This window comes from Hoplias malabaricus, chromosome 4 (genome assembly GCF_029633855.1).
Source record: "Hoplias malabaricus isolate fHopMal1 chromosome 4, fHopMal1.hap1, whole genome shotgun sequence".
NCBI classification, from domain to species: domain Eukaryota; kingdom Metazoa; phylum Chordata; class Actinopteri; order Characiformes; family Erythrinidae; genus Hoplias; species Hoplias malabaricus.
Window position 1 is genome coordinate 38,060,332 of NC_089803.1, and position 26,583 is coordinate 38,086,914.

At 38.4% G+C, this 26,583-nt stretch overlaps 1 protein-coding gene across 7 annotated transcripts; it reads right to left on the minus strand.

The window, feature by feature from the left end:
* On the minus strand, nt 1–25,800 carry shisal1b (shisa like 1b). Of its 7 annotated transcripts, none has more exons than XM_066669337.1 (4): nt 22,423–22,628; nt 20,437–20,650; nt 14,544–14,873; nt 1–1,729 (listed from the first exon to the last, which is right to left on the minus strand). In XM_066669337.1, coding segments are annotated over exons 1-4 (624 nt in total). In that variant the 5' UTR covers nt 22,502–22,628; the 3' UTR covers nt 1–1,728. The 7 variants fall into 7 exon arrangements, 2 of the variants coding, with proteins under 2 accessions (XP_066525434.1, XP_066525433.1); XM_066669336.1 differs by lacking the exon at nt 1–1,729 and adding an exon at nt 11,519–11,590; XR_010802267.1 differs by lacking the exons at nt 1–1,729; nt 14,544–14,873; nt 22,423–22,628 and adding exons at nt 16,775–16,997; nt 17,785–17,899; nt 25,597–25,800.
* Nucleotides 25,801–26,583: the final 783 nt, after the last annotated feature.

Here is a 26,583-nt window from a genome sequence, read left to right on the forward strand (position 1 = left end):
TTTGTGCATTAATCAGGAAATGTACACAATGCAAAGGGAAGCTTTGTATTTGTAAAGCATGTAAATGAAAATATAACGGAGATAAAAGGTTTTGTTCGGACAGGGGTATCTTATTACAGCTGGGTAACTTTAGAAAGGCTATACAAATTATCAGTGAACAAACAAGACATAATTCAGATGACACAAATGACTTTCAGGAGGACAACATACAGATCTGAAACCTCAGCTTGGCTGCTTCTGTTTCCTACCCTCCACCAAAAGTTACAAAAGAACCAAGAGTAACAACAACAAAGGCTCTACTCTCCCTTTTACTGGTCAGTGAAGTATCACAATGATTTAGAAACTATAATTCTAAAGTAAAAATATTACGCAGTATTCCTTTAAATTACACTTAACGTATTAAGCTTCAGTTTTCAACCAGAATGTCCCTTAAAGAAACTGTGATTGCTGTCACCCTCCACTGACTGACAAAAATTTCACTGTAGAGTGAATGGTGTATTTATGTAAAATAACTGATATTTGTGGAGGACATGACAGCATTTACTCTCCACAAATAGGGCCTTTGACTGAGAATTTCGGAACAGCTGCCTTACACAAAGAAACATGACTAATTCTTCTGGACATACCTTTGATGAAGAATGATCAAAAAAGGAGCTTAAATTGGTTCTCTTCTTGATATCTGGTTTGATGTTAGGGTTGAAACACTCAGATTGGACTTGACTGAGGCTCCAGTGTTTCCACCGAGTTCACCGAGCTCGTTTTTTCTAAAAGTATCACTCTTTTTTGTACAGATCAATCTTGCTTCATCTCAATGGACTTATTACAGTAGAACTGTAGAGAGAAATGTTTCAGGTCCCAGACTAGTCCATCCCTAAATCTCATGAGGTTAAAATTTGCTGTAAAAAACAGATTTTCTTTCACTGGATCACGAATTACAAGATGGCAAATGGTGAATCTCAAATGATGAATACCAATATTCAGAACTTATTAAAGCCCAAATCAGGAATCACTGCTAGCACCAGGACAGTGCCTTACCCTTGTGTGTCTTGTGGCCAGCTACACTATTTTGTCAAACATTGTACTCACTGTTCGGTGGAGGCTAGTCCTTGTGCAGCAGTGCTGTTGTCTCAGTGCTTCCTGAGTGAGGCTTTAAGTATTTGCTTCTTGTAATATTCCCTGACTAGTATACATTAACAAAATACAAATAAATACTCCTACCACCACACGATTATAATAGTTAGTCCATATTAGGTCACAAGGCAGTGCAAACACTATAAATAGATCCTCAAATGTGTCCATGAGCACTCCTGACTTTATGATCCTCACTGTGAACTGGTCATAGTTGAAGAAAACTACACTTGTTCCTCTTCTCAGACTTTGACGTATTTAGACTAATCTGTTCCAGCTCAGTTCACATATCCTATTCTCTGCTCATCTAATCTCATCTCCGTTCCATCAAGGTTCAATCTCTGTTCTACGTCCTTTAATTACCTGGTTCTGCGGGGTCCGTAAAAGACCCACATTAACCAGTGATTCTCCAGTATTTCTGTGGCTTGGTTCTGAGGGGAGGTCCTTATAGAGGAACTGCAGGGTTGTGCTGGACAAGAATGGGCTGATGGGGAGGCACATCTGGGTCAGCACTCCTCCACAACTGGCTTTCTGTCTAGAGCATGAACCACACTGACCACCAAAGCACTCCATTCAGGTGTTTTACAACAGCCGCTGAACTCTGCAAGAACAGAGAAAAAATTCCAAACGTGTTACATCACACATTTTACAACACTTCTGTTCTATTAGATTAGATCAGATTTTAGTATATTATATAATGATGTACATTATACACAACCTTGCCAAAGAAACTTACACAATCTAATTCTCATTGTCCATTTATCAGCTCTGCTGACCAAAATAGATACGCTATGTGTTTCTACAATTACAGATTGAAGTCCATCTGTTGAGCGGCATACGTTGTTATCCTGCTGTCATCCCCATTGTTCAAGGGGCAGAAAAATGGCTGGATCACTACAGAGCAGGTGTTATTTGGGCAGGGGCCTGGACTTGCTTGAGCTTATTTAGGCTGCTCTCAGCGTGTCTTGTCACTCCCCCTGGACTGTTCATGCTGGTTTGGGTTTTTTTTTTTGGGGGGGGGGGAGTTAAATGCGTGGTTGTAATTTTGTTTCTGTGAAGTGTCAGGACAAAATACCACAAAACACACTCACTGTTTCGGTGAAATGTCAAGACAGAAGTCCTTACTTTTCAAATTTTTTTATTGCAAGTATGACATGTTTATTCCACAAAGTACAAGAGCCAACGTTTTCTAGTTATTGAGGTTAAGGCTAGGGTTAGATATAGTGTTAACAGCTACAGTCCTCATTATGTCTATAGAAAATCTCTCTCTCTATATATATATATATAGTGAAACCAATATTTATATGTGTGGGTGTAGGTCTGTGTATGTTTGGCTGGTGTGTGTCATAGGGTTTCACGTGTGAGCCTTTTCCCCCACTTCTAGGGGTGTGAGGTGTGGGATAAGGCTCATCTTGCTCTCACTGCACAGCATTGCCATTCCCCATTCTGCCCCATTCTTCAATATACCCTTCTGGTAATGAAGAGTTCCCTTGAGCAGAATGGCTGTGTCTCTCTGCCTCTTATCTCATGCTCGTTACAATATTAATTATTTATAATGATATAATTTCTTGTATAATGTATGTACAAAACAGTTCACAATTTCCCAATGACAACCACTTAGATCAGCCAACTCCAAAAAGCTTCCAGGGCAATATATCCCAGGAATTTGATAAGAAATAAATGAGACTAAGCATTCTGTTATGAAGGATGAGCTTAAATATTTGATTAGATAATTTGAGATCAGATAAGCAAGTGCTGGGTAGGGACACTTTGCTTAGAGGGGCTTTTTATTCCAAGTGCTTCTCTGCTCCTTCAGTATTTCTTGACTTTGTCTGCAGACCATTTTCAAGCCTTGGCTGTTTCATGATGACTAAACCACACAGGACAACAACAGCAAAAGCCATGTTTTTTTTAGTTAATCAAGAACAATACCTACATCTCTAAAGAGTTCTTAATTTTATTTGTTTTCTTTAAAATCCACCCAGCCTCCACCCACTTAGTCTTTCACTGCAGATGGTTCCATATGGAGGCTGTTTAATGGTAGCAAACATGTAGCTATGGGCAAATGAATTTTTACACTTTTTACACAGTGACAGCTGATTTTATTGGCCCAGTTCAAGCAAAGTTTACCCAAACACTTAAAAATATGCCTTGCAGTGAAAACTGAAAATCAGGGGCTTAATGTAGACTTTCCAGTGTGGTAAAAAAGAGAGGAAATAAAGGAAGCAGCAAGAAGCAAAGTGATCTGTAGGTCCCCGCAAGACCTCAGTCCAACCGGTGAGAGTGTTAAGAGCAAAACCACTTGACATTCCTACACTGGAGTGCACAAAGCCAAGCCACAGTCTCCAGAAAACACACTCTCTCTAGAGCTTTCGAGCCTTCCTCTGACCCTTGTACAATCAGAGGAAATTAAAGCTGCAGACTGAGAGAATTCCCTTGATCCCCTCATGTCAGCTCTCTGAAAGCATATGCATTCTCTTGAAGGTAATGTAGTAAATGTTACTGTGGCTTGTTAGATCCAAGCCCCACTTTTTTAGAAGACTAAATGAGGAATCGCACCACACAATAAAACTCTATGGGAGTCAGCCTGTGATGCTGAGAAAATCCTGAACCACCGGTGCATCTTAGCTGCATTATGCCAACACAAGCTAAAAGAGGAGATACCCATCTGCTCAGCATGTGAAGCTGTATGCAGACGTTTGGACGCTGGTCAAATTGCTTGTTTTGTTAAGATGTTCTTAAAATGAAGATAAGTTAGCACGTTAGGAAACAAGGACATTAAATGGCATTTTCACATTTACTGAATGGTAACGGTGTTTCCATATCCAGAGGCTGAATTTTTCACCGTGCTTTAGAAGCTACATATAATAAAACCACTAGACTGTTTATATGAATGTCCCAAACCCTCAGAATACCCCCCTGGCTACTGGCGCACAGCCCCTGCATCTGCTATAGTAAAGCAAACATTAATGGCTGATCCTTAGAATACTACACTTTCTGCATCTCTAAACATGGTGCTTCCACCTCACACTGAAACACTGACTTTAATCTGTTTACAATATCACAAATTCATAAAATAACTTTTTGGAGCCCAAACTGCTGTCATTCTCCTGTCCTGGTCATGCATTATAGATCTGCCTCCCTCTGTTTTCTGGCAGTGGTCAGGTTAATTGTCCATCATAAATGAAGCACCTAGGTAGAAAATTATTGGCTGTTTCACCTGTCCTGTCTTGCCCTATTTCCACAGGAGACTTTGAACATGTATCAATTACCAAGATCTCAATGAGAAGGGTAATTTACCCTTTAACGCTTCTTCCTTTTTATTCTACATTTTAAAGCAACTTTATTTCTAAACTGGAACTCAGATGCCACTTTTTTTTATCTCCTCATCTAGTGAAAAACTGAAGAAGAAATTTTAAAACATTAAACATGTATAGGCTGATCGACTATATTGGGGTAAGGAGAAAATGACTTTTCATTTAAACATTTCTTTCTTTTGCTGTGTATTTTTTTCCAAAAGGAAGCTTCAAAATAAAAGTAACAATATTGCAAACACTGGGGCCTTTGCAATTAAATCTGTGCTGCCTGAGGTCAGGTAATCTCATCACCATGTTTACCTGGATTACTCATGTGAATGTCATACAACAAGAACATTTAGTACTTACATAAACCACATGTAAATGGTGTACTTACACAGCACCTGAGGATTCTGGAGTATAAACACTTAAGAACATACAGGACCCAATATATATAATAATAATATATAATACACTATACACACTATATTTTACTACATTATTACTTTGTTAAGATACAAAATCCAGTTTAGAAATCACTGTTTATCCAACTTGTATGATCATAACTCTATGTTGAGAATTTTCTAAAGACTTCTGTGAAGACCATGGTGTGCTTGATAAACTTTCCCCTACTGCATTATAAGACCAAGTCTCGCATAGTCCTCAGCTCCTGTCAAGCCACAATTAGTAGGCTATGCTCTTTCAATATAACCAAGTTAAAGTCCTGTTCTGTCTGTGACCAATTTAAGGGCTAAACTTTGTCTGACACTGCTTTACAGAGAAATAGAATGGATTTACTAGGAGCTAAATTAGTTTCTACAAAAGAACTGCGGTGGTCATCAGGGTGAATGGTTATGGTTTCCTCTGTGTGCAAAGTACACACATAACTCTTTTCTGTGGCACTCGTATTCACATAACCGAATAATAACATTCAAAGGAACATGGTATATATTTTTGCCAAAATTAGGTGTTATTTTAAGCACCCAGCAAAGATTTAGATATACAAAGACTAGGACAGCTTTCAGAAAATAAATAAATAAATAAATAAAACACTTTCATGACACTTTGAGCAAGATACTCTGCAAACTTTAGCCAAACATTTACATGTCGTACTCAGTTTGAGCCACAGACATAGTAAATTGTATCTTGTGGTTAATGATTTTTCCCCTTTTTGCCTTTTCTGCTTACTGCTTTCTGCTGATAGTCACTTGATCAAAGCAGCATTTGTACTTGCTTGCTTGCTTAATACTATTCCGAAAAAATATATTTCAACTACATGTTTATCTAAATCTTGATTAGTCAAGAACTCTCTGAGGCTTTTAGAATAACTCAATAGGAGCGCAAATTAATTTGACACAAAATTTTCTTTTCTTTACTGAGGTCAAGCCTTGCATAAATCAGTATAAGATTTAGCTTGCTGTCATAAGGAGCAACAATAATAACCCATTAGTACATCTAAATATGCACAGATGGAAAAATTAAAAAAGATAAAAAAAAATGGATAATTAGACAGTGTTTTGGAAGTTTAGTAAGCTCTGACCAGTCATACTTTATTTTAAAAAAATAGAACAGATTAAAAAGTCAAACATAAGGTTTGGTATTATTGGGTAAGAAACCTATACTAATTAAAATGTAAATGCTTTGAGCAAATTGTCAGGATTTGTTCCATCTTCTATTTTCATGTCATCATGGTTGGCATCGATATTTCAAGACATGCTCCACAGGATGCTTTAGTTTGGACCTTAATAGCATCGGTCAAACTGTCAAAATCCTTAGAAAATCACTATTTTTTAAAATGATACAGATTTATCCACCCCCCCATTTCCCAAACTGTACCACTAACTGTGTCCAAAAATGAAATCACCCCACATCCCTGTCATTTTTTTTTTATGGTGTATTTTTAGCTGTGGTGATGTCCAGAGTTCTGACTGCCCCTTCCTTTAGTCCAGTCAAGTCCACTTTCCTCAGCTTTGGCTGAATCTCAGTGTGTTCTTGGCCATGACTGACTCCCTCTCTTTCGCTCTCTTTCTTCTCAGCTGGGCTACACACTCTGACCTATAGCCTAGACACTACTCCAGACCTCAGACAATTCTACTCCACTGTGCACAGACATGTTCATATTCCTTATCCACAAAGCAAAACATGCACAGTGCCTCAGTGTGTCACAATGAAATCTTCACTTTATTGGTTCCATTTACTATTGTGGACAGAGATTACAGCTCGTTACCCTCTGGAGCCAGTGCATTATATTTTACTGTGACAGAAATTTCCTCATTATTTGTAAGAATGCATAATTTACACCTCTCTCTCTTTTTTTTTTTTTTTTAGTGTGTGTGTGTATGTGTGAGAGACTGTGAGACACACACAGAGAGAGAGAGAGACAGAATTAGAGAGAGAGAGAGAGAGAGAGAGAGAGAGAGAGAGAGAGAGAGAGAGAGATGGCGAGAATAAAAGGCAAATAGAGAGAACCAGAGAGAAAAATACAGAAAACAAGAGGCACAAAGATAAAGAGAAAGCCTGAAACAGAGTAAGACAGAAAGGCACTGAGAAGCAGAGACAGTAAGACTGAGAGTGAGAATTGGAGAGAGAGAGACTGACAGAATATGAGAGAATCAAAGCCTTCGCTCTGTGCCTGTATTATTCATACAGATAGTTATGGGCTCTGTTTGGACGTTGCTAATATCAGCCCACGTTGCTTCAGCAGCACCGATGTTGAATTCAGGTCAGTGGCTCTCTGGAGTCTCTGTCCAGTCTGACCCAACTGAACCAGAGCAATCTATTTTCCGTGGATGATTTTTGACCTCCACTGTACAATCACACTCATTAGCATATGAAAGCAGAACCTGATCATAGTGGAGAAGTCAGAGATGGAAATCATAGCCCTAAGCAGTGGTCTCTTTAGCCAGCCCTCCCTCTTCCTCTCCCTCTCTTTTTCTCTCACCACAAACCCTCACTGCTGAATAAAACAGCACAGAGCACTTTAAAGCAATATGTACAAGAAGCGGTGCGGCAGCAACTGGCCATGTTCTGTTTTGTGAAGTGAGCCACCACATACTGTCCCTTGTGGTTGGTAAATCCCCAGAGTATTTTGCTTAAGTGGTCACCTTGTCAGATCACTGGAGAATCTGAGAGGATGTGGGCTCGGGGGACAGAGACATGCTCTTAAATGTACACAGTATACACTAACTGGGGTGGGCGATACGGCCCTAAATTAATATCACAATATTTCAGGGTATTTTCACGATAATGATATCCTTGGCGATATAACGAAAAAATGAAAAATAGTTTTATTCGCTTCAAGACAACAACAAAAAAAATATTATTATATTAAATATATGTAATATATATTAAAAGTATTAAATGATCTTATTTATTAGTAAGTTTTATTTTAATACAAATGTAATTTCAATAATTTCATCAGCAACTTTCCACCGTACTTCAATGTGCCTAAACGATTCATGTAAAGAACGTATTCCATATTATGGCTAATTGCATGAGGTCAATACACTGTCAGGAAATTTGTCACTGTGGTGGTACCTTTTTGTGTCTCTGTGGTGGTACCCTCAAGTGTACACATTCAGTACCTTTAATCAGGGAACATAATTGTACCTTATTTTAATATAATTGTAGATTTTAAATTTGTGTTGATTCATACGCCACGTTTCATCTCGAGGACATTTATTATGTTTTTTTATATCACACAGTTCTATAGTGAAAGACTACAAACATTTATCTCTCCTTCTGGAGAAGAGAATGTAATGTACCTTTATGGAACTTTTAAACAGTTTTTATACATTGTTTGAATTACCACAAAGGCATTTGAAACTTGAGTTGTTTAGTTTTGTAGCACTTTAGGCCTGTGTTTACTTTCATGCAGTTAGCACGCTCTCAAATTTAGAGTCAATTCCATCTACAGCAAAAATAAATTGGTCGCCTAAAACTTCCAGATGGCATGTCTTTGTCCATTTACAGACACTGGTGCTTCAGAAACACATTATACCAGTCTCAAGCATGCAAACAGACTGGAGAGCAGCAAATGGTAAGGGAATTTTATAAAATGTGTTTTTGAACATTGCTTTTAAATTAGCTAGAGTCACTCAGTATAAGGAGTGTTCTAATTCTCTTTATGTGCAACTGGTAAATCAATAACTCCCATTCCTGTTAAAGCAAAACTAGGTAAGATTTGATGCTTTTTCTCCTGGTTTCTCCTAGAGTTGTTGAGTATAATTCATGTTTGCTACCCTCCCCAAAAGTCTCACAAAGTGCTGTTTCTGCAGTGCCGAGCATGGAGTAACATTAATAGAAGCTCTATTCTCCCTATTACAGTTCAGTGAAGCATCACTATGGTTTTTAAGCTGTAATTTTAATATAAAAATACTACATACAGCTCCAAAGTGACTTCTCATAAAAAGAAATCAGCAGTGAAAGGTCCCAATTTTAAAACGCATTCTGCTCTTCCTTGCACACTACTGTGTGTTCTCAGTTCATAGATTTTTATTCCAGCCAGACCACATATTGAGAGGGCACACAGCATGTAACTGAGTGCAGAATAATGCTGCTTCCTGTCATCATTCCCAGGGGCAGCTTTCTCATAACGTCTCCTCATTGCACAATGCAACAGCAGCGTGCCATGTAAAGCCATTCTCAGTGCTTTCTCAGGCCATACCCATACCAGGAAGAGAAAACAGCACGTATCACCCTAATATAGAGACTTTACTCTGGCATGCCCTACTCTACTCCATTTCAGTTTCATGCTTCAATTCCCAAGCAGATTGTCAACAGTAACACCAGGCATTAGGCTGTATTTTAGTAGATGACCTCTCTTACAAGTCATGACCCCTTCCAGCAGATGTTTTCTTCAGAGTAGAGGCTGGTTCTGTGAATTCCCATAGTGGATTAGTGCTCCCCAAAGAAAGGGTTTAGACATCTGTAATGACCTTAGCCAGAAGCTGCTACACTAGCCATAAGTATGTGGTCTTTGAGAAATACTTTACGGTTTGAACACTACTGTGAGGATTTGATTGCATTCAGCCTAATGTTGGATGAACGATTACTTCTTGATCACACACACCACTCCAGTTTTTGCCAAATGTACTATGCTGTGCTCTATCAAAACAGAGAACACCGTTACACCGTTACACTGGTACACAACACAATGCTAGGGAGCTACATATCCCTCCTGCCAATGCTTGCCATAGGGCAACATCTCCACAGCATCCCATTTTATTGGCAACACTCCTCTATGGAGTTTATATAAACTGTACAATTTTTGACATATATTCTATGTGACAATTTGCTTGGGAGGAAAAAATGGGATACCTCCATAATCCTTATACTGCATTAATTTATAAACCATTTCAGCAGCTGTTGAGTTCAACAGTTTCACACTGTTTCAGCAGTGTGATTATTTTTCTTTACCAGTGTTTTAACCACATTACAGCTTAAACACCTGTGACTGTATAAGGGTTGCTGAGTAAGCATTTAATTACTTGGTCTTCAGGACAACAAAATGAATCATGTGTGATGTATTTTAATCAAAGCACATGACTGTACTATAAATACAACAAACAGTATTTCAAAGTATGTAATTGTGCTAAAGATTTCCTTCATGAAAAGTTTCAACCTCATCTAAACAGACCTTCAATTCTCATTTAGAAACTACAGAATCATATTATTATAGTCATCAAAATTTACATTTGAAGCAGTATACCTAGCTATTATTATGTTTGAAGGTAGAAACAGTGATTGAAATAACTAGATTTTTCTCTGGTATGCTCCAGTAGGTACTTGTTCATATGAGAGAGTAACACAGAAGTGTAGTAGTCTGAGATTAGTTTTCAAGGAATTAATAACTAAAGGAGTCGCAGTTACACAGCTCCAGGGACCTGGAGGTTGTGGATCCACGGTTCAAGTCCCGCTCCGGGTGACTGTCTGTGAGGAGTTTGGTGTGTTCTCCCTGTGTCTGCGTTGGTTTCCTCCAGGTACTGCTGTTTCCTCCCACGGTCCAAAAACACATGTTTGTAGGTGGATTGGCGACTCAAAAGAGTCCGTAAGTGTGAAAGTGTGTATCTTGCCCTTTGAAGGATTGGCGCCTAATGATTCCGGTAGGCTTTGGACCCACAGCGACCCTGAACTGGATAAGCGGTTACAGATAATGAATGAATGAATGAATGAATGAACTTAATGTAGAATTTTACAGAAGACCTAATGCTATTCGTGATGCATATGCTTTATTATGTTCTAAAATAAAGCAATAAGTTAAACTCACACAAACTTTCACTGACTCACTCACTGACACAATCACAAACTCACTGACTCATTAACTCCCTGACTTACTGAATCACACACTCACTCAGTGATTCACCAAATGACATACAAACTGACTCATGCATGGGCTAACTGAGTGACTCACTCCCTCCCTCACTCGCTCACTCAGTGCCTGAATCATTCACTCAGTCCCTGACTTGCTCACTGATAGTCTCACACACTCACTCACTGATTAACTCAGTAACACATTCACTGACTCTCTCACACACTCATTCACTGACTAACGGACTTATTCACACCCTCACTCAGTGACTCACTCATGATAAAAATGCTCCACAAGGAGTATTAACAGCAGAGACACTGTGTCCTTGTGATGGACTGACAAGTATTGCACTGGAGTACTGGATGGACAGGTAACAGTCTGATCCTGACACAACTCAGGGGATATTATAAAATATATCTTCCAGCAAATTTATTTATATTCCATAAATATTGAGTCAGTTGTTTAGGTTTCAATCTGGACAAGCTTAAATCTGAACAACAGCAATAATAATTTTGATGGAAGGCATGATTGCTGACTCTGAGTGTCATGACTGAACAGTGTCATTCTCTCTGGCTGTAGTGGTAAGTTTAATGAGGGGCTTCTACAGACAAGACAAGTTTAATGAGATGAAAATTCAGTGGCTCTAAAAATCTCCTGGAACATCTGTCTCTTACTAAGGCTGTCTTGTCAACTGTGTGTTCTTCTGGAGTCTGGGAGAATGGAAGTGTGTGATCTCCCCTGATTACCACTGTCCAGTCCAACTCAGAGGGCCGTTTGTCAAAGCTTATCCTTTCATTAATTTATCTTAGAGCAGCAGTGGAAGTGGAACTCCTGTGGTGCAGTGAGGTGATCTGGCCTACAATCAAACAAAGAAACACTGTCTCTTTATCAAGCCTTTAATTAACCTCTTAAATAACCAGGACCTGCCAACATATCCACTCCTCACTCAGATAAATCTCAGCTGGTTTGTGTTGCTTCCAATGTAGCCACTAAAAAAATAAGCCTCATAATGTAATAAGCCTTGGAATTCAAGGGGGTAATTTTGTGCTTGTGCTGAACAACCCCAAGTCACTCTACACCTTTAATGTCTCTCTAAGGTAGATTAGAGACAACCTTGCCAGCACTGCACTGAATAAATCAATGTCTAAGACAAAAGCAAAATAAAAGGACTCACAGAACTGATGTGCAGAATGTTATGAGACACATTCTATGGTAACTGACAGTCCATTGACTTTCAATTTAATTTTAAACCGAGATATGACAGTCAATAGACTTTCTTCTGAAATTGCAGCTTCCAGCTTTGGAGTGTTTGTTTTCTTCTATGACCTGTATATGTCAGAATTAAGGATAGCATGAAAAAGGAAACCTCCGGCTGCAAACTCCCTAACAAGACCTACTTCTGATAACAGATGCACATAATTTTGGAGAAAGTAGAAAATTTATAATGATAGGTCATTTTCGCAGTGTGGAACATCTGGTTCAAGGCAAATTATGCAACTGTCTTTCTGTCCCCTGTGTGTCAGAGAATATCAGAAGTTAACATAGTCAGAGAGAGTGTGTATATGGAAGATATATGCTCTTTAAAATAAATGTTGCTTTGTTTATTGTGGAATATATTGTTCTAAGAAGAAATCTTCCTTGATTTTATGAAGTGGTCCTTTCAAGTTCAAACACATCCAGTCAAAATTTTATCTTCCTAAACAATCATGGAATAATTCTTCACCGTATTAGATGTTATTTTATATATATATATATATATATTTTGTAGGAAATCACTCCAAACGCCCCCATTTGAAAGAATTTCCAAATAATAATTTGCTATTCCAAAACCCATACTAATAAAAAATCAATAATAAAATATTGATTTTCAAATCAACAGAAAGCTTTAAAGGAACACTAGGTAGTATATTTACCTTATAGCTTGAAAATCACTGTGGTGCATCACTGACCTGTAGTAAAGTATGTAAATCAATGTCTGTGAATTGTCTCTGTTGTTGGGCTCAGCACTACAGAAACTGCACTATGTAACTTTTGAAGGAAGCTAGGAAACCTCTACTTCTCTCCCTCCTCTTTGATTTCAAGAGAGTGTGGTAAAAGTGAATTACATTCTGCAACTGTAGGGGGTAAAAATAAAAAACCTTACCTAGTGTTCCTTTAAAGTGAACTGCTTTAAAATTAAGCACTTAATTTAATGTGACAGTCTCAAGGCCCTCAAGCTCCAAATACTCAAATATTAATATCCCACATGAAGATATACACAACTTATATCACATCAGATATGTGAGAGTCAGTTTACTTACACCCTAAATTATATGTGTTTGATTTCTGGCATCTATCTGGAAACTCTTTGGCCAGACTCTGTTAACAATTTGCACTAAAGAGGACACTGTTTTGCAGTGTCTTTTTAATTTTTTTTTTTGTATGTCAGGGCAACACAATAATAAGGCATTGGGGAAAAAACAATGAACAAATGTGAGAACTTCAGGAAGATGCTTGAGGTAACAATGACAAGAATGTGTAATAAATACAGTGACAAAATGCATTAAGCATGTTAATCAGTGTCACGGTAATTGAATAGGTATTCATAAAAAAATATTACAAACAGTAAAATAGAACTCAATTTACTCAGAAGCTAGTGAAAACATACATTACAGTGTCACAGCATTTGTTTAAAGATTCATAAATTACAACATAAAAAGGGTTTTACTTTACCCACTTGCAACTTTAATTGCCATGGGATGTACATTTACATTATTCTGTCATTTAGCAGGTGCTCATTTCTAGCACAAAATATACAAACAGTGAAAGCCAAAGCAAAATATAATACATATAGATTGAGACCGCAGGAATATACATTCTAAATATCAAGTCATCTATGCCCTGAAGTAAAAGACCTGATTTTGGGTGCCGCTGAGCTTGACACTTGTAAGGCAAGAACAATCTGCTTCTTGTCTCAGCAGGAAGCCAGTGGAGTGATCTCAAATCTCAGATCCTGCCATCCTGGATCTTTCTTTTCTTTACAAGATTTACAAGCTTAAAAGCCCAACATCAGTGCCCAGCTTCGCAAGTGCAGTGTTGCAGTTGAACAGAAATGAATTCTTGCAGCCTGTTTACGAAAATGTAGTATAAAGCCTTGTAGTTTTATTCACCTTATTCTCATGTTATAGTTACCTCAAGGTTCTCAAGTTTGCTCAGTTTTACCAACTGCCTCATTTGGCAAGCAGTGTAACATCATCATCAGTGTGTCACACTGACATACCAAGAAAATGTAAAGAGCTACAAAGTCAGTTGTCACAATGTACTATTTCATTTCAACTCAGAAAATGCCATGACACAACCTAATGTCACCAAAAATTGATGTCAACTTGATATCAAAATTGAGTAGGTTTCATGCTGCCTTCTAAACAGTGCTATATAGTAAAGTGTTACCCTGGAAGGAATTGCCAGTGTGATCTGATGAGATTCAGTTTTACTTTCTTGTATATAGATTACAGTTTCCATTTTATTACTATATATTTTGTTTGTATCCAATATGTATGAGAGAATACTCTTTGGTGTATTCTCCATTTTGTGTTTCCTGGTTGTGCTTACTTGAGGATTTTCTTTCATTCACATGTTACAAGATTGCATCAAATTTCCCCTCCAATGTCAGAACCTGCATTATCTTCTGATTTCAGCCTGATTCTCGGAATTGAACCTGATATCTGTACTCCTCAGCCTGTTTATTTTCAGATAATCTAAAGAGACAAAGACACAGTGACAGATGTAAATAATGGTAAAGCTAAGTAATGGTGTGTAGTTGGACTTACCAGGCAATGGATGTGCTGTGTGTGGGGCTTTGGGTCTCAGTCTTCGGGATGTGTGTGGGCTGATGGTGACAGTGCTGCTGTTGGAGATGTGTGAGAGCTGCTGGAGGTCCAGGCTGAGATGGTGGCTGTGATTGGCTCTCCTCCTGCTGCTGCTCAGCTCTGTGCCATTGACTGCGAGCCTGTTTGAGCCAACGGCCCCCAAGCCCCCACTTCTCCAGATAAACCCTGCACACCTCGTAGTTCATCGCTGAGTAATAGAGGAAGTCCAGCGCCAGCAGCACCATGACAAAAAAGCCATAGATCCACACACCCACCAGCGCTGTGTAGTTACTGAAATAAAACACACAAACTTTAATGAATTTGGATCCTTTCCTATATACGTTATATGGCCAAGAGCTTGGGGACACCTGCTCTTTCAACATTTCTTCTGATTATAAAAGCATTAATAAGGAGTTTGCCCCTGTGACCGCTACTCTTCTAGGAAGGTTTTAGAAAACAGTTGCTGGAACATTGCTGTAAGTACATGAGTGAAGTCAAGTACTCATCCAAAAAGTACTGGATGTCGCTCCATAACTCCAGACAATGTTCCACTGCCCCAGAGCCCAAAGGCTGTCAGAATTTATTCCATTCTAGGCCACACTAGATATTAAGAATGGTGACTCTAGAGTCATGTGCAGCTGCTCCATTTCATTAACTTCTTTCTGCAGAGATTATAAACGCTGTGTATTCAGCTTCATTCAGTATTTAACATCTGTGTCCACTTAGGGCTGGGCATTATGGCATTTTTCTTGTGTCAAGATTATACAGAATATAAATCAGAGAGAGAGAGAGAGAGAGAGAGAGAGACCGACTGACCAAGCAACCCATTTAAAGTGTCTCTCAGAGCTGCTGGTTTGGACTTGAAAACTGTAAGGGGATTGTTATTTCGAGAGTTAACGCACGTTGACTAGCCTACTGTCGCTACAGCAACAGGATTGCTAAGCGTTTGTGTGAGCATCTATAGTAATACTGGTCTAAGTTGGCTGGTGGCATTGAAAAAGGTTTTATTGTATTTGGTCATTTCAGCAGCCTTGAAGCACCCTCTGTTTTTGGGTTTGTTGAATCATGTTTTTATCCATCCCCATTCAGTGCATTGGGGTAGTATCTGGAGACAGCGTCTCTTACATTTACACTATTGATTATATAAAGTGTTTTTGAGGTTGAATTGATTTTTGCCTCAACTGTGGCTATGTTTCATCAAAAAATAAGTCATTTATGTGACTCAAATAAAACCAGTTCTGCTGTGTTTACTACTCTCTCCAAAATAATCGGTTTTACGTTATCACAATTTTAGCACCTTTTAAGGACAACATGACTGAAGAACTGTAAAGAAAACACAGATGCACAGTACAATTCAGCAATAGAATATAAAGTGTCTTGTGTTACTGTGAGTAAAATCACAGCTGGGATTCAGCTATAGACTAAAGCATATGGGGGTGCAGGGTGGACAAAGAAACCCTGAAGAATTAATTGCATGTTTTCAATGTTTTCAAAGTTTTCAAAGTTTTTAGAAAGTGGTGGCTGTTGCTACATGATGTGTCCAAAGGTTTGTGGATGCCCATTACAATGAGTGAATTCAGTTTTATTATGCTGCACACACTGGGGGCAAATGTTCAGTTGTGTACAGTTTGCATAAACACCATAGAAAAACTTTAAATATGCCAAGGGCACATAAGTCTAAAAACACCATGCCTAATGCAGACTGTGAGCTAGAGAGGTAAAAAGCCCCACAAGCATAAGGCTGCAGAGCATTGGAACTGTGTTCTCTGGAGTGAAGAATTACCACTCTATACCTTGGGGATTGGTTGAAGTGGATTTTTTTATTCAAAAGTAATCATCCTACATTAGTACTTAACCCCACTAAAACTAGAAGCAGTTACTGCAGCAAAGAAGGACAAATTCTCCATTAATGGCCTTGATTTCAGAAATAAATCCACAAAGAATATCCACAAAGTTTTGGCCACATATACATAGTATATGTCGAGTGTGAAATGTCCTCAGTACGGAAACTCCCTATCTCCAAAGATTTGTCTAGCATCAGTGAGTTGGCAGGGATTTTTGAATTCTGTGTTAGATTAGTGGGTCATTTGTGTATGAATAAATCACTGATTCAGGTACAGAAGGAGTTTTAAAATCCCTTGGGATAGATGCGAAGCATCTTCCACTGAGATTTTCTTTTTAATGAGTCCATGAAAGAATTCCAAACATGTCAAACTTCACCGCACTAATAAACCAGTGCTCTTTTTTGCAGACTACTAAGTAAACAATTATACTTTTTTTTCTTCGTATCATGCAGCAGTATTACAGCTTTGTAAAGCAATCAACCTGCCAAATCCTCAACTCAAACAGGCCCTTAATTCCCTGCATCTAGAGCTGGACTGCATTTCTTTGCCCCAATTTGCTTCATGTCTATTCCTGCAGAAAAGAAATACAGACAAAATGAGTTCAAACAGTCTCCAATTACTGGCCAGGCAAAGTGGAAAACAGCAAAAAAGGGGAGGTCTATTTAAAAGTATTGCTATGTATTATGCAGGAAAACCAGAAGAGCTATTGAGCCTTTTAAAGTTTTATTTTCTAAGAACAGTTTATTGGCAAGAAAAAAAGGGGTATGACAGTTTAAACATTTTCCCTATCATCAATAGAATACAAGTTTAATCCCTGGTAATGTCAAAGTCATTCATAGTTGGGAGTCCAAGAGAGCAAAACGGTCTCTCCTGACTCTCCCTCTCCCCCATTTTCTTTTAGCCAACATAACAGAAAGGTGCAGTTAGCATTCTTCTCCAAATGCGTTGAGCTCCAATGATGCTTTGTTAGCAACAGTTTCAAAAGAAGCTTTAGCCAGCATCGCCTGTTTTGAAGGAATCACATACCTAAACTTATTAAAAGAGAGAAACACTATGAATCTGAGAAAAAAATGTAGCGGATTACTGTTAACTCATTTTAAACATATATATTATATATATATACTTGCAGTTTGTCTCATAACAGCCTGAGGAATCCTCTTTGTATTTCAAAGTTTGAATGCTTTAAAAATTGTATCTGCTGAATTATAATGCATGGGCTAGCTCTGACAGACACTACTGCAGCTTCTCATTGTGAAGATGGTTATGAATGTCTCTGTGGCCATTTTAACCTGAGGGCAGTGGTAAATATCCCTGGCTGTGTCACGCTGACCACAGATGCGAATGAAATGGATTCTCACCAGGTTGTCCTTCTTCATACAATCCTCCTCTAATGCCCGAGAGCCGAGTAAGTGAGGACAGCCTGGTGTGGCCATTAGTGTAAGACACACACTGAGTGGGAGACCTCAAAAAGCACTGCAACACATCCAGACATGGTAAAATGTGACAAGAGCTAGAAGAACCCCACAAAAGTGGGCGAGTAGCTTAAGCAGCAATACCATTCTGGCCTACATTTTAAAATGTTCTATATGGTTGCTGTCATGAAAAAACCATAAGAGGACAGAAATACATTATTAACTTTTAATGTACAGTGCAAAAATCCAAGGGTCTGAGATAATGGCCCTCATTCATCAAAGCTATTCCAGTTCTTTAGTATATCTGTCCATTAAAAAAAAACATTTGGTATGAGTGTCTGTCAGATTGAGTATAACAATTTAATAACTTGAGAAAGTATTTTCTTTGCAGTATAATAATAGTTGATTATGAAGATGATAATAATAATAATAATAATAATAATAAAGAATATAACAATAAGACCAATATTTTGTGCACATGACAATCCTTTTAAAATCCTGGCAATATTTATGTTTTGTTTTAAGGCGTTTTCAAATGTTTTTTTTTTTTTTTTTTTTTTTTAATTCAAGCTCCACCAGTGAGCACAGCCAATTATTTACAACCCTCACAAAAGAAAAAACTGCAGGAATTATATTAAAGGAATTAAATTATATGTTAATAAGGCACAATTAAGTACTGTTGATTTCACACACTAAACTTGATTCATCAACCACACTATTTTTAAGGAATATGGGCATGTGCCTAGGTTTGGATTTTTATTTTCTAATGCTGTATGGGTTTTTGTCATTTTTTGTTTACATTTTTTCCTCATTTGATTTGTCATGATATATTTGTATTAAAATATGTCAAAATTCTATCATTTTGAAATATTTAGTGTAAAAAAATCTAGTTAGATTTCAGTATTAGAAATGCTACGATTATTTTAAATGGCAGCAGATATTGAGGCAACAGGACACTCTTATAAGATCAGCCTGAAAAGTCAGCTTCCTCTGTGGTCCAGATTTAGCTCTTTATCTTGTTCTGCTATCAGCTCTGTGTGGGATGCACTGTTTGCACTCAGGCTGATAATCCTGCCATCTATGCCACATGCATTCCAAATGTCATAGGCTTGGAAAGTCAGGTTAAAATGTATAAAACAGACCCTGCATCTACCCATGGGTAGCTTTGCTATTAGCTGTGTTCTCAGTGGGAAGGAAAGGGGTCTTAACCTGATTGTGTTGTACAACAGCAGGTTGAAAAGATTTGTTGGAAGGCTAAATGCGGTTAACTTCTGCTTTTTCACACTGATACTTCAGCAGTTTGATTTGGGAATTGCCTGTTACTCAGTTCAGAAGAAAATCAAAAGTACATAAGTAATTATCCCACATTCATAGAATATGATATTTTAAAGCCACGTATTGTGTGGATTTTTTTTTTTAATTCACACCTGCACCCAACAGATCCACACGCCGAATCTCTCACTTAAATCAGTGTTTTGCTTTGTTTTGAGTGAACAAACAAAACAACAGTGATTAAATAAGTTAATATGGGTCACGGTGGTGGGAGTAAGAAGCAAAGTAACTGATTTGCTACTTTTTCCTGGAACAATTTGTGTCACACTACAGTTTAATCAAATAATTTTCTGTTTATGGTTTTCAGCTATTTAATATCACATAAACAACCCATACTAAGCCAGAGCACAAGCCTCAAACAAATAACCCAGACTCCCTTTCAGCATGGCTCTAGAGCTGGACTCACATTCACATTCAGCAATAGCTCTGTCTTTTAATGAAGCCTACTTGGCTTTTTATTTCTAATATGATAAATCAAATCGACTACATGGTTTTCTGTTGTATATTTGGTAGGAAGGAAAGTGGGTTTTACAGTGTAATACAAAAGTAATATGTTATAAGAATAATTCGTGATTGGAGTATTTTTTCCAGTAAGTATCAAATAATGAAGTCTTCCCAATAAAGCTGGAGTAGGGAATCTTGTAGAAACCTGTAAGTGTGAGCTAGTTTTTGAAAGTATTCAAAATATTTAAACCCCTTTTAGCCCTCTTTTGAAAGCCACTCATGAATTCTCACTGCCTGACTACAGCTGGAGGAGTCTATTAGAGGAACACAATGGTTTTTTTTGTTTTGTTTTTAGTTTAGCAGCAAGCTATTGTAGGTGTCATTGTAACTTCTACTACTGTCCTTCTGCAGCTAGCTTGCTAGCTTTCATCAATATGTATTTAGAGACAAGTGAAGGACTCTGCAATAAGTAAATGAGTACACATATGCAGCCTTTGGGTCGCACACATGTGGGTAGGTCATGAGGCAGGGACGTATTCTTTAAAAAATACAATGACTGAACACAGTTTGGACAGTACAATACATTGGCTGCTACAGATAATGTTTCTTCTAAAAATATTTGAGAATTGCATATATTGATTGCTATCAGGATGTTTTTTCAAAGTGTTGTATTTATTTATTTATTTACAAAAAAACCTAATTTAAAAAAATAAATCACCTATTTCATTTTTAAAGTCTTGCCATTTGTAATTACTTTTTTTGTGTAACTATCCCTGCACTAGTGGTTAGTGTTTGACATGTGTTTAAATTGTAAGGCCTTACTTGTGTGCAAAACTGTCCAGAGCAGTTGTGAGGTTGACCTGCATGATGGTTTGAAACTCTGTGTCATTGCAGCAGTACTTGAAGGCTGTGTTGTTGTGGTAGCAGCAGAACATATACGTCTTGTTGTCAGAGAGACGGGGACAGTGGAATCCAAAGTGATAGCGCCCCTTGTGGTCAGTGTAGGGTTCACAAACCCGGAAATGAGCTGAAATAGCTGTAGGGAAAAGGAGGAAAAAAAGAAAGACACACTGTGGCAAAAATGAACAATGTAACCATCACTGTTGTACATTTTTCACATCAACAGGAATAATTTACATCCACGGTGGTGACAGAGTGCAGAGTGTGACTTTTTGTTTTAATAAGAAGAAAATACATAATAATGCAGAAGAAAGCCTACAGAGCTGAATGTGAATTCTGAATTTACTAGCCACTACATTACTTAAGATGACTTTTAGGCTGTGTGATTTTATGCTTTTTTAATGTTTTGATGTATTTGTGTAATGCATGGGTGGTACTGTAGTAAGAGAACATAGAAGGAGAATAACAAAAAAACAAAAAAAAACAAAAAAAAAAACAATTGAAACTGAATACTGTAAAATCAATGATTCTGAGGGAATGTAATACTACAGAATATTGTTAGTATTATTGTCATGGGTCCTGGTGCTGTGGATTGGATTCCACCTCGTGTCATTGTCTATGAGGAGTTTGAGGGGTTCTACCTGTCTCTGCATGGGATACCTCCCACAGTCCATAAACACGTTGCTGCAGGAATTAAATTGCTCATAGTTGTGAGTGTATGACTGACTGGAAACTTTTGCATAGTGCAAAGAGAACTGTGGGGCATACCCTAAACTAAATATTTCAATGAGCAATCTGTAATATTTTTAAAATATTAAAATCAGAACAATAATACAATTTTTAAACGGTGAAGAGAGCTGTCTGCCTCCTCCTCCTCCCCAGATGTGAAGCTCGACCAGGTTGCCAGTTTGAGGAAACTGAACGAACAAGCAAGAGACAAGTTTAATAACTATGGACCCTAATAGCTAAGAAGAATGTGCCATAATCGACATATTTACACAGAAAAGTGTTTCACCCAAGAAACAATCGTTTCACCCAAACATCTACCTACGCAAGACAATGACAAAAATTGCCATTTCCCTGCATTTCCAAGCCTTTACTGTCCAAATCCACATTAAATATTTAGACTACACAAGGCTGGTGATACTTATCATTTTTCCCTTCCATAATAAATGTTGTTTCAGAGGCAGATCTTTGCTTCTCATTTACAATTTTTGTAGTCAAACTTTTCGTTCCACCTTACGTGTCCATTTACGAGTCTTATTGGTGCTATTCACCAGCTTATTGAATTGTCTGTTCCACCTTAATTGCCGAAGCTAGCGCTATAACTTTTGAAACTTTTTGAAGACACTTTTATTCCAGTTTATCCGTTTATATCACACAAACCAATTGTATGTAATATCACTAAACATTTAGCAATATCAACGTGAAAGGGAAAAATGGAAAGAGCTTCCATCGTTTTCCCTGCATTTACAAAAATAAACTGTCTAAACCACTTCAAAATTTTAGGCAAGGCTGGTGTTATTTTCCCCTTATCCATAAATATGATTTTAGGAAGAAGATCCTTGCTTCTTATTCATAAATTTCATATTCAAGCATTTTTATAGCTAGTTTCACCTTAAAAGGGTCTTATTTGCATTATTCGTCAGCTTCTTATTGAATATATTTCGACCTTAAAACATCTATGTGAATCTAAAACTAGCACTAAGTTTAATAAACAAAACTCATTTTGAAATTTCTCATTTTATCCATTTAAAACACATGACCAAGTGTACATAATGTCACTAAAACATCTACCTACTTCTCCATTCCACCTTAAATAGGTGAATATGCGAGGCTTTTCAAACAATTCATTCATTATCTGTAACCGCTTATCCAGTTCAGGGTCATGGTGGATCCAGAGCCTACCTGGAAGGCAAGGCAGGAATAAACCCTGGAGGGGGCGCCAGTGCTTCACAGGGCAACACACACAGTCGCCAATCCACATGTGTTTTTGGACTGTGGGAGGAAACCGGAGCACCCGGAGGAAACCCACACGGACACACCAAACTTCTCACAGTCACCCCGAGCAGGAATCGAACCTACAACCTCCAGGTCCCTGGAGCTGTGTGACTGCGACACTACCTGCTGCACCACCATGCCGGAGAAACACGGAGAAACACACATCAATATGCCTCAGTTTCTTCAAAACAAACAAACAATGATATTTACACCTTTCAATCATGTTATTCACCTTCTTTGTAAAAAAACACACAAAACACAGTCCTGACACCTTTCAAACGTCACTATGCCTCACTTTCTTTAAATGAAACACACAACCTGGGGGGGGCACAGTGGCGCAGCAGGTAGTGTCGCAGTCACACAGCTCCAGGGGCCTGGAGGTTGTGGGTTCGATTCCCGCTCCGGGTGACTGTGTGTGTGTTCTCCCCGTGTCCGCATGGGTTTCCTCCCACAGTCCAAAAACACACATTGCAGGTGGATTGGCGACTCGAAAGTGTCCGAGTGTGTGAGTGAATGTGTGTGTGTCTGTGTTGCCCTGGCGTCCCCTCCAGGGTGTATTCTCGCCTTGCGCCCAGTGATTCCAGGTAGGCTCTGGACCCCCCGCAACCCTGAATTGGATAAGCAGTTACAGATAATGGATGGATGGACACAACCTATGGCGTTTACTTCTTTTAATCTATACATAGATCTCTGTACTTCTATATTTTTTCAGAAATTATTTTCTGTTATCTGTTCAGAAGAGGAGTTAGCCAGCTCTGGCTCTGTTCTGTAGTGCTTCTAAACTGCCTCCACCTTTCAAACACAAGGCCAGTATTTCTTCTCATTTTACTCCATCTCTGGTCATGGAGATTTTTAGAAGGGCCATTGGGCTTTTTGGGTCCGGAAAAATACAACTTGGTTCACTTGGTCATTTCTTGACAGACACTATGTTTGTAGATCTGGCAGCAGTGGGTTTGAACTGTAATGTGATTGGACAGAGGGTGGGATCACAGAAACTCCACTCCAGACTCAGCACTTCTCAAAGAGAATATACTACTTTAGCAATGATATGAGAGGCAGCAGTGTTTTAGCTTTGAGTGTTTCTTTAATCTATAATTACACACCCTGGACATTTTATGACTAAGTACAGCGACCCCACACTAATGTTAATGGTGTAATGTAAACTCATCTGGTCACATGACCACTACTTCAGCTACAGAGTGAATGTTGAAGATTAAAAACAAATATCCAAACTGTATTTACTATGAGGAATACTGTAGTTGATTGCCACTGTTTACTGGCTTCCCTGAGGAAATGTCCTTACTGAGGATTCATTGTTTGAAGAAAATTTAAAACATTGACCAGACATTAACCCAGACAAGCAAACAGAGCAACAAACAAGTGAAGAGGCAGGGGTTTAGCTCTCTTTGTGTATTTCTCTTCGCTCTCAAACAATCTTCATCTCAGAGAGCTGTTCTTTTCTGCTGTCTAATTAGCTGAGAAGAGCTCATAGCTAGCACAGAAAACATGGCAAGAGGAACACAATTCATTACCACTCAGATGAAAGTGCTGCAACACCTGCTCTCTTTGATGTGCTGCATTTGAGCAACCTTGAAAGAAAACACCCACAGAATAACAGGAGTTGTGAAGCATATATTCAGTTGCTCTGCAGTGGTCTGTTTATCTCAGATTTGACAAACAACAGGCTAAAGCAAATGAGAACTGATTTTTATGAGAACAGCAGCCGAAGAAATAGCTTCTGTGATTAGAAAAATTATGTGGATTTAATGGGACATTCAGCTACATTATACGGCATGTCCAAAAGACAGTTTATAATGAGTCAGTTCATCTATGTAAGGTGGAACCATTATGGATATCAATGTTGGCCTGGGCGCATACTATTTGCATAATCTCCAAATTATAAATAAATACATAAATAAACATAAACATTTATTTACCATTTGCTAGCTCTCTACTCTGTAAAACAGATAAAATGTGATTACAATCCCCAGTGATTGTAAATGTGTAAAAATAAAACAAAGTGTCTCCATTCTGTATGCTAGGGTTTTTCTCTCTGGTCACAGCAGAAAAGTAGCATTTTGGAGGATTCTACAAAATGAAGAGGCCAACAAACACTGAAAAGCAGGTGGTTAATATTGACTTAATTTTGCTGTAGATGGAACTGACACTATTTCAAGCGAATATAGACTTAAAGGAATAATATGTAAGAAGTGGCTTATATGTATTATGTGTTTTACCTGTTGCTGAGTGTAATTTATGTTTACATTTGTGAAATCAGGTCTCACACACGTGCACACACCCATCTATCTCTCTCGATCTCTCTTTCTCTCTCTCACACACACACAATTTCTGAGCCAAAGGATATTCCCATCGATCACAAGTGACTCTCTGGGCTTCAGCTGATTAACACTCACTCACTACCTCATGTTGAGGATTAGAATAAGAATTAGAATCACTTTATTGACCACTGTGCTTGCACACAGAGGAATTTGTTCTCCACATTTAACCCAAACCGTGCAGTGAAACACACATTTACACTAGTGAACACTAGGGGTCAGTGAGCATGTGTGTGCCCAGAGCGGGTAGCAGCCCGAGCCATTGCACCCAGGAAGCAGTTGGGTGTTAAGCCTTTTTAGGGAACTTCAGTGTTAGGGCACTTCAGTCATGACCTGGTCTGGGGATCAAACCGGCAGCCTTCTGGTTACAAGCCCAGTTCCCTAACCACCAGGCCACGGCTACCCCTAAAATATGTGTAAACCCATATAATGCTCATGATATAGACTGGACTGCGTTATTCCAACCATAAAGTTTAACTTTTATGGTTCTCTAACTATTTCAAGCACATAGCAACTGACAGAAAAGCACTTATTACCAAAATCAATGTCAAAATCACTGACAAGTGAGCTAATCCAGCTAAGGTTGGCAGGTACTACCACTAGCCTTCATTCATCAGTCTAAAATTTCACTAATCCTGCTAAAGTTAACAGCTGCAGCTGCTCAAAAACCTGACTATAACTCTTTTGTCAACAAAAATGCTCACTAACACTGCAACACATGAAGAAATTGCACCAATTTACTTACTGCTCCAAGAAGAAAGTGTTTGTCACGTGTCCTAATGTCTGTTTCAGCTCACTCTACTAATTCAGTCTGGTATTAACTCTTATACATCCGCTCTCACGCTCTCTCTTTTTCCTTTTAGCTCCATCTTTTTCCTTTTAGCTCCCTCTTCCATAATGTATATACAGGTGCTGGTCATAAAATTAGAATATCATGAAAAAGTCGATTTATTTCAATAACTCCATTAAAAAAATTATACTCATTCATTTCACACAGACTGATATAAGTGTTTATTTCTTTTACTTTGATGATTATAACTGACAACTAAGGAAAATCCCAAATTCAGAAACCTCAAAATCTCAGAAAAATAGAATATTGTGAAAAGGTTCAATATTGAAGACACCTGGTGCCACACTGTAATCAGCTCATTAACTCAAAACACCTGCAAAGGCCTTTAAATGGTCTCTCAGTCTAGTTCTGTAGGCTACATAATCATGGGGAAGACTGCTGACTTGACAATTGTACAAAAGATGACCATTGACACCTTACACAAGCACGGCAAGACACAAAAGGTCATTGCTAAAGAGGCTGACTGTTCACAGAGCTCTGTGTCCAATCACATTAATAGAGAGGAGAAGGGAAGGAAAAGATGTGGTAGAAAAAGGTGTACAAACAAACAAAACCCATTCAAAAATGTGGGGGAGATTCACAAAGACTGGACTGCAGCTGGAGTCAGTGCTTCAAGAACCACCACACACAGACGTATGTAAGACATGGGTTTCTGCTGTTGCATTCCTTGTGTCAAGCCACTTTTGAACAAGAGACAGTGTCAGAAGCGTCTTGTTTCCAAAAAGGACTGGACTGCTGCTGAGTGGTCTAAAGTTATGTTCTCTGATGAAAGTAAATATTGCATTTCTTTTGGAAATCAAGGTCCCAGAGTCTGGAGGAAGAGATGAGAGGCACAGAATCCACGTTGCTTGAGGTCCAGTGTGAAGTTTCCACAGTCAGTGA

Bases quoted from the DNA above. Each gene is read 5' to 3' on its own strand.
- shisal1b (XM_066669336.1), bottom strand. From the start codon at position 22,501: ATGTGGATTGGCGACTGTGTGTGTTGCCCTGTGAAGCACTGGCGCCCC. The intron at 14,874-20,436 runs GTAAGGCCTTAC...GTTTTATTTCAG, and splicing joins CTGGACAGTTTTGCACACAA to TAACTACACAGCGCTGGTGG. The intron at 11,591-14,543 runs GTAAGTCCAACT...GTTTGATTGTAG, and splicing joins CACAGCACATCCATTGCCTG to GCCAGATCACCTCACTGCAC.